The sequence below is a fragment of the Clupea harengus genome, chromosome 9, assembly GCF_900700415.2.
Source record: "Clupea harengus chromosome 9, Ch_v2.0.2, whole genome shotgun sequence".
Taxonomy (NCBI): Eukaryota; Metazoa; Chordata; class Actinopteri; order Clupeiformes; family Clupeidae; genus Clupea; species Clupea harengus.
Genome location: NC_045160.1, coordinates 18,138,200 through 18,149,120, shown reverse-complemented (window position 1 = coordinate 18,149,120; position 10,921 = coordinate 18,138,200). Strand labels below are relative to the sequence as shown.

Sequence of the window (10,921 nt, the reverse complement as noted above, 5' to 3'; positions counted from 1 at the left end):
TAAAGGAATCATGGTGTTCATGTGTTTCTTTTAATGACAGCAGTCAATATAACAACTAAACATCGGAACATGTCTTTTTATGACAATTATCCACAAAGTGTGCAGCTTTTGTCGCTGCAGTGGTGTATCTTTCTGGGCTTCTGGAAGAACATTTTTTAAGATATTTGCGGCCTAAAATTCCTGATTTCGCAGGAGCTTTTCCAAAAAGTTGCGATGAAAGTTTTTATTTTTAGGTTTTTGTTGCAATGAAATTGGCGAAACAAGTGAAAGTTGCGATAAAAAGTTATGAATTGTCCTCTTTGTAATTATAATTGAGTTATTTGTTGAAAAATAATTGATTATTAAACAAACATTAATTCATCAAGAACAAAACGATTGAGAAATGGTCCTCTTAAAACCCTCACCAATATGCCAAACAAAAGATTACCAGGACTACAAAAATGTAGCAAAATAGGCTTTACTTATCCACAACGAAGTGCACATGTTGGCATTACAAAAGGACCAGTACGACTGAATAAGATGTTATGAATGTCTCAGCCTTCATATGACGAATTTTTTTTTTTAAAAACAGCCTGTGTCACTATGATCTGTCTCGTCATCTGACGTCCTGCCTGTGTTTCTGCCGTTCTCATTGCTTATCAATCTGTTTTGCTATCCTTGTTTATTTATTTTATCCGTATAGGTGTTGATGTTCAATTTCATATATTAATTTAAAGTCGTCCATTCTTCAACACTAGCTGCTACCTTGTCTTCAAACAGAAAGTAACGTTAAATCTCCATGGCAACAGCTCTTGAGGGTTTGGCAAATAATCGGATTTATTGCTTCCTTCATTATTCACAGCAAAATAAATCATTTTCGTTACATTTCATAGATTTATTAGCAGACTCTATGTAAAAAGGGCCACGCACAACTCACGGAAAAAGATAAAAAATGGAAGCCAGATCTATTTCTGAATTTTCGGTGCGGACATTCTGTACGTACGTTCTGTTTCCACGTCTGTTGTAGCCATTCTCATTGGGCCTCATTGTCGACCCTACCGAGGAAAAGATCTCTGCCGGATTCATGAACGCCTGGATATTAGTTTTTTAAAGCTTAAAAGTGTCCGTAGCTGTGCACTGGTTCTTAAGCCCAATTCTGTCCGCTGGTGGGAGCGTGCTCACCTGTGTGTGCGCGCACGTGTCTGTGTGTTTGTGCGCATCGCGGCGGAACTCTGCCATGCGCGATACAGAGAGCAGAGAATTGTAAACGCGCGATCATGTAGAGACAGAAATTACATGCCGTCGTGTAAATAAGATAAATAACATAAGGCTATTTATTTTGTTTAATAAAAGAACAAGCTATAGACCTGTTCTATAGGAAAGGTAACCTTAAATTACTTCCGTTGTGATCTGGCGCTTTATAGAAAATAAAATTGAACAAAATTAACTTGACCTTCCAGGGGGGGCGGGGGGCGCCCCCCTAATATAACGGTAGGGGAAACACTGCGTTTAACTTTAGCTAATTAGTTCATATTCACACACAGTAGCAACTGTCAACTGTCAACTGCCAAGATGGCTCCCTAAGATAGCTATGGCTAAGATTGTTCAAAGCTAGGTTAACTAGCATGACACCTTGCATGTTTTACACGTCTAGCGGAAGTTTGCGGTCTGTGTGGAGGTGTGTATGTGTTTGTGTGTTTGTGCATCTGTGTGTGTGTGTGTGTGTGTGTGCCTGTACTGTCTTCGCCTCCACTTTCCACCTCGCCTGGTCGTATCACAGTGACCGGAAAGCAATTATCAGCATACTGCTGTAGACAGTGAGGGAGAGAGAGAAAAAGCCCTCCCCTCCCTGGGCCTCTTTACCCCCATAGAGAAAATGTCAGGCTGACACAGTGGAAAGCACTTTTTCCAGAAAGCCCAGTCCCCATGAGCCTCTCTCATCCGCACTCTGCCACACACACAGACCCCACCACACAACCACCAAAAGAAAGACAAAAAAAAAAGAAATACAAATGGCATTTAGTCAGCCCGATAAAAGGCCTCTCCAGCAGGAATGGGGGGGGGGGGACGCTGGCACTGGCTGAGTGTTCCAGAACAATCTCTCTGTTAAGGCCTTTGAGCAGCAGAGAGGCTGGGTTTGGCGTCATACTGAAGAGGCGTTCTTCAGGTGGCCAAGGAATTAGTGCACTTCTGCATGGATGAATTGATGACTGGATGGCGTATGAAGGCATTTTCTTCTTCAAGGTTTTGGTTATTATAACACCATATTGATCGAGGCAGACTGTGTTATGACAACCTCATCTAGGCATTGAATTGAATCCTTACAGGACTAGTACTGGCTTCTCTCTCTACCACCATTTAAACTGTATTTTTAAACTCAAGTGTTGTGTGTAGGTGTGTAGAGCTCTCTATTTTCTCTCTCTCTCTCTCTCTCTCTCTCGCTCTCTCTCTCTCTCTCTCTCTCTCTCTCCTCACCTCCCCTCTCCTCTTGTCAGCCATTGTGTATTTTGGTCCAGTGGGCTGAAATGCTAATCATTAGGAGAAAGGAGCTGGAGGTCAGGGTGACTCGCTCCAGCACCGCCACTTTGGCTCAGGCCAGCCACTCAGCCACTCAGCTTGAGTGCTCTCTGGGTTGCTCTGAGTTTGTCTTTCAGACTGCACAGGTCTATGCATATAGGAGTGGGGGGGTTTGGACCGGAGCGAATGTGTTGATGGAGTCCAAACACTTGAAGAAGGACCAGAGAGACGAGGTCAAAGGGTTTGAAGCTTATTTCAGCATGGAGCCTGAACAGGGAGCCACCCCAAGCCTAAACTCAGGAAGTGACTGACTGGCAGTGGGAAAGGCATAACATAACGTGTATACCAGGCAGCATTCTAATCTGAGGACAGAAGAGACAGTTTCAGGTTGTTGACTGTCCCTTCTGAGAATCATATGAGCTGAGCATTGAGCATTACTTTATTGCCTGATAACAGGGGAAGATATATATGGCAGGACACTATTTTCTGAGTGTTTCTGGACAATCTGTGTGTGTGTGTGTGTGTGTGTGTGTGTGTGTGTCTTACGCGGACCACTTCTCTGTTTTTCAGCCTCTTTGTGTTTACGTGCATGGACGTGCAAGGGCAGTATTTTCGAGAGTGTTTTCTCTGTGCTCTGCTGTAGAGACTTAGGGGACCTGCTTATAGGGTGCTGAGTGGAATCAGATGCTTGGGCCCCCTGGAGAGGCATCAGAAACGTGGGGGGACACATTTCACTGCAGCGCCAGTCAGTCTCAAGCAGGTTTTCTGTGGAGACACTGGGTCAAAGATTAACCCCCGCTGCTCCAGAGCAGGGCTATTGAGCGTCTCTTCTCCCCCTGTGGGAGTCAATCAGTAGCCCACTGAACATGACCCAGCCAGGAGCGCGCTCACACGACACAGTAGTGCCGATGATAATCTGTCCCACAGATTACCCCCCCCCCCACTGGCGACCCCTCCCCCTCTCTTTCCCCTCTCTTTCTCTCTCTCTCTCTCCATTTTAAATAGGCTCAGATCTCCTCATTTCTGTTTCTGTTTGCTCCTTTTCTTCCTTTTCTTCTTGTCCACCTTTTTTTATGAAACCTTCTGTGCTGCCGGCGAGAAGCGGGGGTGAGGGGGGTTCATCTGCAGGCATCAGATGTCGGCAGGCTGAAGTGATTAATGGCTGGCCTCTCAGCACCGGGGCAGTTTGGTTTTTGTATTTGCCTTTGTAACCAGAGGGACTTGGAGAATGATAGCAGGTGAACAGGTGGTGAGTGGGGGAGGAATGTGCCTGAAAGGGTGGGAGACTTCAGATACCCTGAAGTTCTATTAGAACAAAAAGGTAGATGGTAAAGAGTGAGGAAAGATATTTGTATGTGATTGCTCTTGCTGGTGAACTTCTAAGAGTGCTGGAGTGAAATGCTACTGTTTGTGTTTGCATGTGCAGGGATGAAGGAGGAAGTGAGAAGTCTGAATATGAATCTTAAGAAGAGCCAGTCTGACTGTAAGCATGTAGAGGATCAATTACAGTAAGTTGAAAACATGCACACACATACACACACACACACACACACACACACACACACACACACACAAACACACACACACAGACAAACATACGCACACATGAACACGCACACACACACCCACACACGCACACACACACACGCCCCTAGTCACCCACAGTCACATACTACTGGATTCTAAAGTGCCCAATGTATGCATGCGTGCACACATACACACACGTGTGCACGCACATACACATTGGCCACCCACACACTGAAAGACTGAAATGCCACTCCGCAGACCGCAAACCCAAGCATAAATATCTCACATGCCCACACACACACACATGCTCACACACACACATTTGCCCACACACAAACACACACACACACACACACACACACACACACATGCTCACACACTCACACACTGAGGCGCGTTAGCACTCCCATGACATGCTGAGCCAGGTGGAATGCGTGCAGGAAGGTGAGTGGCAGGTCAGCGTGAGGGCCCTGGCTGTCTGGCACGCTGGTTACCAAAGCAGCACAGCCTCTGTGACATGTCAACTCCAGGTGCCATGGACTTCACCCTGTACACACACACACACACACACACACACACACACACACACACACACACACACACAATCACTCAGATCCCGCCCCCCGATGTCTTCTTCTGCATGGCGTGCCCACACTGCCTCCCCAGCTTACCCCAGCGGCTCCCTGTGCGCTGCTGTGGAGGCGGCGGCCCCCGGTCAGGGCCACGCTTAAAGCCCCATTTATCTCAACAAACACTCCGGCCTCCTCAGCCACTGCCAAGAGCAATAAAACCCGGCCGTGCGACACGGTCTAAAACAGGCAATCTCTCTTTTTAAAGAGCGGTAATCTGACTCGAGGTAGGAGTTTAGCCTTATCGGAGTGAAAATTGGACTCTGATTTGGAACTCATCCTTATGAGAAGGGAGTTATTTTCATGCAGTAAAACATGAAAACTGCCATGAAACTTCAGACAGCTCCTTGACCTATCAGTGCGTCGGAGGGAGTAAATCTGGGCTCAAAGCCCTGCTCTCGCCAGGTTAGCGTGGCTCACTGCAGACTACTCTATACTCCTCCTCTGCACTGGTCCTGTTATCATATTTTCTCTTTCTCCCCCTCTTGCCAGTTGTCCAGTCTCACTATATCAAACGCCAGACTGTCTCTGCCGCACTGCTCTCGTTTAACTTGGCCGTCTTCCTTCCTCATTTGCCTCGTACTTCCACTGACTATCTCTGTTAGTTTCTGTCCTAAGTGCTCAGTCACTATGTATTTCCCTCTCCTCTCTCTCGTCTCCCTTCCTGTCTTTCCCCCCCTTCTCCTGCCCCCTTAGGGCGCTTATATGGTACTCCGTACTACACGTTTACGGACACATGGGAAGGGCCTACACGTAGATGGAACGCCCTGGAACGCCCTCTCCGTCGTCTCCGGGGCCCTCGGAGAGCTCTCCCGTGCACCGTTGAAATTCCTGTCGATCCGTCATGACGTGCTGTACAGCGACGGATACCCCTTGGCCGTGATTGGTCCGCTACGACATCATTTCCAAACGACATCATTTCCGGAATCTCACATTTCTGGACCTCGCGTTTCCTGTTTCATTCCCTATCACAATACCGCCATATTTAAAACCCACATGAGCGCCAGTATCTGACAGAGTAGTGCCAGAGCCCGGCAGGAGCAGACAGCAATTAAAATATTTTGTCCAAACAACCTTTGGACATATTCATTCATATCATATCATGGGACATATCCAACAGCCTCATTAGAATCTGCATCGACTATGATGCCATCTGACAGAAATATCTCCATACTGTTAATTTATTTTAAACTTGCTTAATGATGCATTTGCCGCCTGTAATCGCGTTGTCACAGCTAGGACACAAACAAATTCCCGCAACAGGAAGAATGCTGTTATCCTAAATGTGAAGTTATTTTATCCTCAAAAACGCCCAACCGAGCCCGACAGCAAGTAAAATATTTAGTCGCTCACACAAACAAGCCCCGTTAAACGCACAAGAGGGAGATAAGCATATTGAAATTAAATTATTCACATTGCAAGAACGGAATGAAATGGCCTACACATTACACACGCTAGGCATCTGTATATGCCTAAATAAAACTCACGTTATATGCTACACCAGAAGAGGCACGAATAAAACAAGTCTTACCATTGAAGATAATTTTTTTTCTTGAAAAAATGTAAGTACACGGCCACGTTCGTTATAAAACTATCTACATAGTCCAACCATCGAGGTTTAATCCATGTTGTTGTGGAGAAAGAGGATGGCATCAATCATATTTCATTCACTTCTTACATTGGACATATCAAACAGCCTCATTAGAATCTGCATCGACTATGATGCCATCCGACAGAAATATCTCCATACAGTACATTTCCCCTCATTAAGTGTCGTTTTAAACTCTCCAGATGACAGTTTCTTTTTTAAAAAAAACGTTAAGTGCACAAAGTGATTTAATTTACTCTCAAAAACGAACTTCTGCATTATATGAAGCAAACATGTTCCAGTGTTGGGAAAGTTCACTTTCTACATGAACTAGTTCAGTTCATAGTTCACAAATTTTAAAATGAACTAGTTCAGTTCATAGTTTATAATTCAACATTTTGAACTAAGTTCACAGCTCCAAAAAATGGAGTTCTTTTTTTCAATATGTTGCAGCTATAATTTTTCTGCAATACCGCTCTCGGCCTCTACGCAAGTCGGCGCACACACATTGTATTTGCTTAAAACACACAGAAAACACAGCTGTCACTCGGCTACTACCGGACCAATACCTTTCAAACTCGGTGATAATATTCACAACTCATTTGTCCTTCATTCTATCAAATATGATTAAAAGGCATATGGCATTGCACCCGTGAGGCAAGCGAGTAGAGTTTTGTTCAGTTATCTCTCTAGACTGATTACTGACCAACCTTCCACCTTTGAATAATGTAACTTATAAACACTTCGTTTTAAAGCGCTGTGGCCGTCCTTAAAAGATGTGTCAATAAACGAACTTCTCCATCATGTGAAGCAGACACATTGACTTCACTACTTATTAAGATGTTTTAAATATGGAATGCTTTATGGCGCAGGCCACAGTCTCTCAATTTGCCAAGATGCTGATTATGGATTATCCGTGTGCTCTGCCCTGCTATTGTTTCTAACAATACAATATTTCTTTGTTTGAGTGTGGTTGTTTAGTGCGATGGGGGTATATTATCGTTACTGTCTATAAAGCAAGGCATTGCAACGGGAAAAATCTCCTGCTCATCTCCATTTGCGCCCCACCTGTCACGTCTCTGCGACCCACCAGTTGGGCTCTCCCCACACTTCGAGAAATGCTGCGGTAGGGGGAAATTGACAGGGTGGTTAAAATAATAATAAAAAAAATATTATTATTTTAGGAATTGATACACATGAAGTGCAGTTTAAGGCAAAGGGTAGTGATGGATAAAGTTTTCTATAAAAAAACAAGTGAAGTCTTTCATTCTCACTTTCCACTCTAAAACTATGAACTGAACTGGTTCAGAATTTAAATGGTGAACTATGAACGTGAACTATTCATGTTTACTTGTATGAACTGAACTTTGAACTGCTTCATGAGAGGTGTGAACTTGTACAACACTGTCAGCTTGTCGGTCTTGACGTTCAGATGCTGTGCCTAAACTAGCTATACCATCGTCTCCTCACATGATCAAATAGAGACTTGACATTGGACCACAACATACATATTACCCAGCAATCATCATTGCAAATCTGAATATGACAAAAATACCAAAGAATCGTTTTTTAATAGTTTCTATAGTGTATATATGATAAGGATATCATTTTGTTATAGAGTGCTACTATTTTCCCCACAAATAATACCTACCATGATAAAGATAAGTTTGCCCTTTCAGGTGGTTATATAGCATTAGACACACTCTTAACTATAATATCATGTGACTACACCTGCTGCACTTATCGTCTGACTAGTGACAGTTGGTAGGAGGGTCACACGTGTGATGAGAGGTGGGAGGAGGGAGATAAACAATGACGATTTCTAACTTACAAAGACGCTACAAAGCAACGTGTCTTCGACAAAAAAACACTTCTCCACCTACTGTTCTGGCGGTGAATTGTTTTCAGCACCCCCAGCCTTCGGAGAACCATAAAGGCAACAGAAATGCTAATTAGTCCGTCCTATCCGTCCGCCCGCCCATCCGTAACGGAGTCTGAGTACCATACTGGCACCTTTACTCCTTCTAGCTGTCTCTCTCTTTCTCTGTGTCTCTTTCTGTCCTGTTCTCTGTCTCTCTCTCTCTCTCTCTCTCTCTCTCTCTCTCTCTCTCTTTTGTCTTTTTGCCCACCACTCCTCCCCTTATTTCTGTCTTCCTCCATCTGTGTTAGAAAAAGATAAGAGTGTATTCTCCTCCTGGTCAGTAGGAGCTGGCAGGCAGCGAGGGCGATGTGACAGCCGGAGAGGGGCCTTCCCCGTCAGGACAGCCCTGCGTGTGACGGCCCCACAGGAGACAGCACTGAGACGGGCAGGGCCCTCTGTCTCCCCCATGACCTCGATAGCCCCCCCACCCCATAAGTGTGCTGCTCCATTACATGACTAAATGGGGAGAAAAGGCTGGAGGTGGAGGAAGGGAGCGATGGAGTTGATTTCTGTTTACAATTTCAGTATGGAATGCGCACATCTATACATAGACGAAAACTGAGACTTAAGCACGCTCTCCTGATCTCCTGTCGCATCGCACGCCAATGGCAAAAGCACAGAAAACACGCTAAAGGATTTATCCTCCCTGTCTGAATCCTGGAGGAAGAAGCCCTTCATCTTCACAGCGCGCCGATGGAACCACCAGAGATTCCTGGTTCTAGTTCTCTCACGATTACTTCCCAAAGCACCATAACCAGTGCGGTTTGAACTTTTGAACTCTTCCCATAAGGAGGAGGCAGAGCCTAGCCTTTTATCTTTTTTGTCAGTTTTTTTTTATCTTAATTGTTTGTTTGTTTTGTTTTGTTTCTGGGAACTTGAAAAGCCAAAGTCCATTTTTTAAGATTTCCCCACCTACCTATGTACATTGTGAATGGTGTACTGTGCCAAGGCTTTGGTATCACAGAACGATATCTGTGTTTGTGTGCAAACAGTGTTCCCATAACAACCAGTCGACCTCTAACCCTCCCATCCTCCACATCTGGTGTATTGAGGAGTCTGCTTGTTGCCGTAGAAACACAGAAAACTCTCAAGAGTGGTTAGGGCTAATTTAGAGAGGCATGCTTTGGAGAGAGTGAACACAAATGCTGTTGCTATGATGGACCTGCAAGATCTTTAATGGCAATAGTGACATATTGGCAAACACATTTAGACACACACACACACACACACACACACACACACACACACACACACACACACACCAACACAAAGCCTTGAAAGCAATCTCTTAGTCATGCACACACAAATGTTTGGAACTCTGAAAAATTCCTATCTGCCTGAAAGGACTGTGTGGCAGGCTGACTAGGAACATGCATGCACACATCTGCACTTGCAGATGCAGGAGCCTCCTCTGTGGTGGGGCTGCACAAGAATGTGTGTCAATGCTATAGCTATGAGTCAAGGGTTGTGAGACACACACTGTTACAAACCAGGGGCCTGAAGCTTCAGAAGCGTATGACACTGATGGGTTTGCATTTATGACAGTGAGAGGTTTTAGCTTGAGGTCTCTGGCTCATTATTTAAAACAAAGTACCCTGAACTAAAACAGGTGAGTGGAGTACAATGGAGAAGAGCTGGTTAAACCATTGGTAGTGAGGCAACGCCTATTAATTAGTGTTGACTTACGTATCCTTACACACACTCACGCACACACACCACAGAAACACACACACACATTTGCAAATCTTCCCCAAGCCTTTGATGGTGTGTGCTGGTTTTCAGTTCCCGAGTGATGTGATGTCACCTGTGTTTACTCATGACCCTGAGAGCAAATGGAGTGGAGCCTGCGTCACCGCGCTGGTGGTTCCACCTCATCACCAGAGCTAGGAGCGCTTTCACGACACACACACACACACACACACACACACACACACACACACACACACACACACACGTATCCTGATGTCCCCCAGCGCAGGCGGTGTGTCCCTGGGAGGGTAGCCAGCCAGCTGCAGGTGGGCAGGTGGAGCTATAGCCTCCGGCCTGCTGCATTCTGGGAGAAGGGCCTCTGCATGCCGGGGATTCCTCGGCCGTTTGTTTCCCTTTTGCGAACCTCAAAGAACACGGCCAGCCATAATTACAGAGAGAGGGACGAGACGGAAATGAGGGAGACATGAAGAGCGAGACAGAATGATGGAGAGACAGTGAGAGGCAGAAGAATGAAAGCCACTGTGCTGTAAACATGGCTTTATAGGTAAGAGAGAGGCGCTACCACTGCACAAAACAATCCCTATTCTGTTTGTGAAAGGATGTATTCAAAACACCAGCATCAAAGAGGACGGTATGCTATTAGGATGAGTTGGTTATTGCGGAGACATAGTCTGAATGAGAGAGAGAATATGATCTATGACAGAGGCTGATGGGCAGAGCCAGTGGGTCACTTTTTCTGTTTCAGAGTCCATAGAGGGCTTCACTGTCCAAGCCAAGAGTCTTTGCTCTCACAGAAGCTATAAACAAAACAGGCCAAGGTCTTTTGTGTTGCTCTCGCCATCGACTGTTTCCACTTTCAACAGCTCCTTCCTCTGGCCACCCCATCCACCCTCCCCAACCCCCCACTCTCCTCAGCACTGCCTTATCTCCTGTGTCACAGGAATCCAGGGGAAATAAAAAGGTTATCTTAACCCGCTGTCAGATAGAAGCGTGTCACGGAGCACTGTTGGACCTTCTAGCTACAGTAATAAACAAGGGGGGGGGGGGGGG

At 45.4% G+C, this 10,921-nt stretch overlaps 1 protein-coding gene across 2 annotated transcripts in view; it reads left to right on the top strand.

Annotated features, from left to right (window-relative positions):
* Window positions 1-10,921, top strand: part of lekr1 (leucine, glutamate and lysine rich 1) — a 65,643-nt gene that overhangs the window by 31,195 nt on the left and 23,527 nt on the right. For both annotated transcript variants that reach the window (XM_042708725.1, XM_012824000.2), the window contains exon 7: window positions 3,923-4,004. In XM_042708725.1, the coding sequence (XP_042564659.1) occupies window positions 3,923-4,004 (82 nt within the window). The remainder of the gene's footprint in view (window positions 1-3,922; window positions 4,005-10,921) is intronic.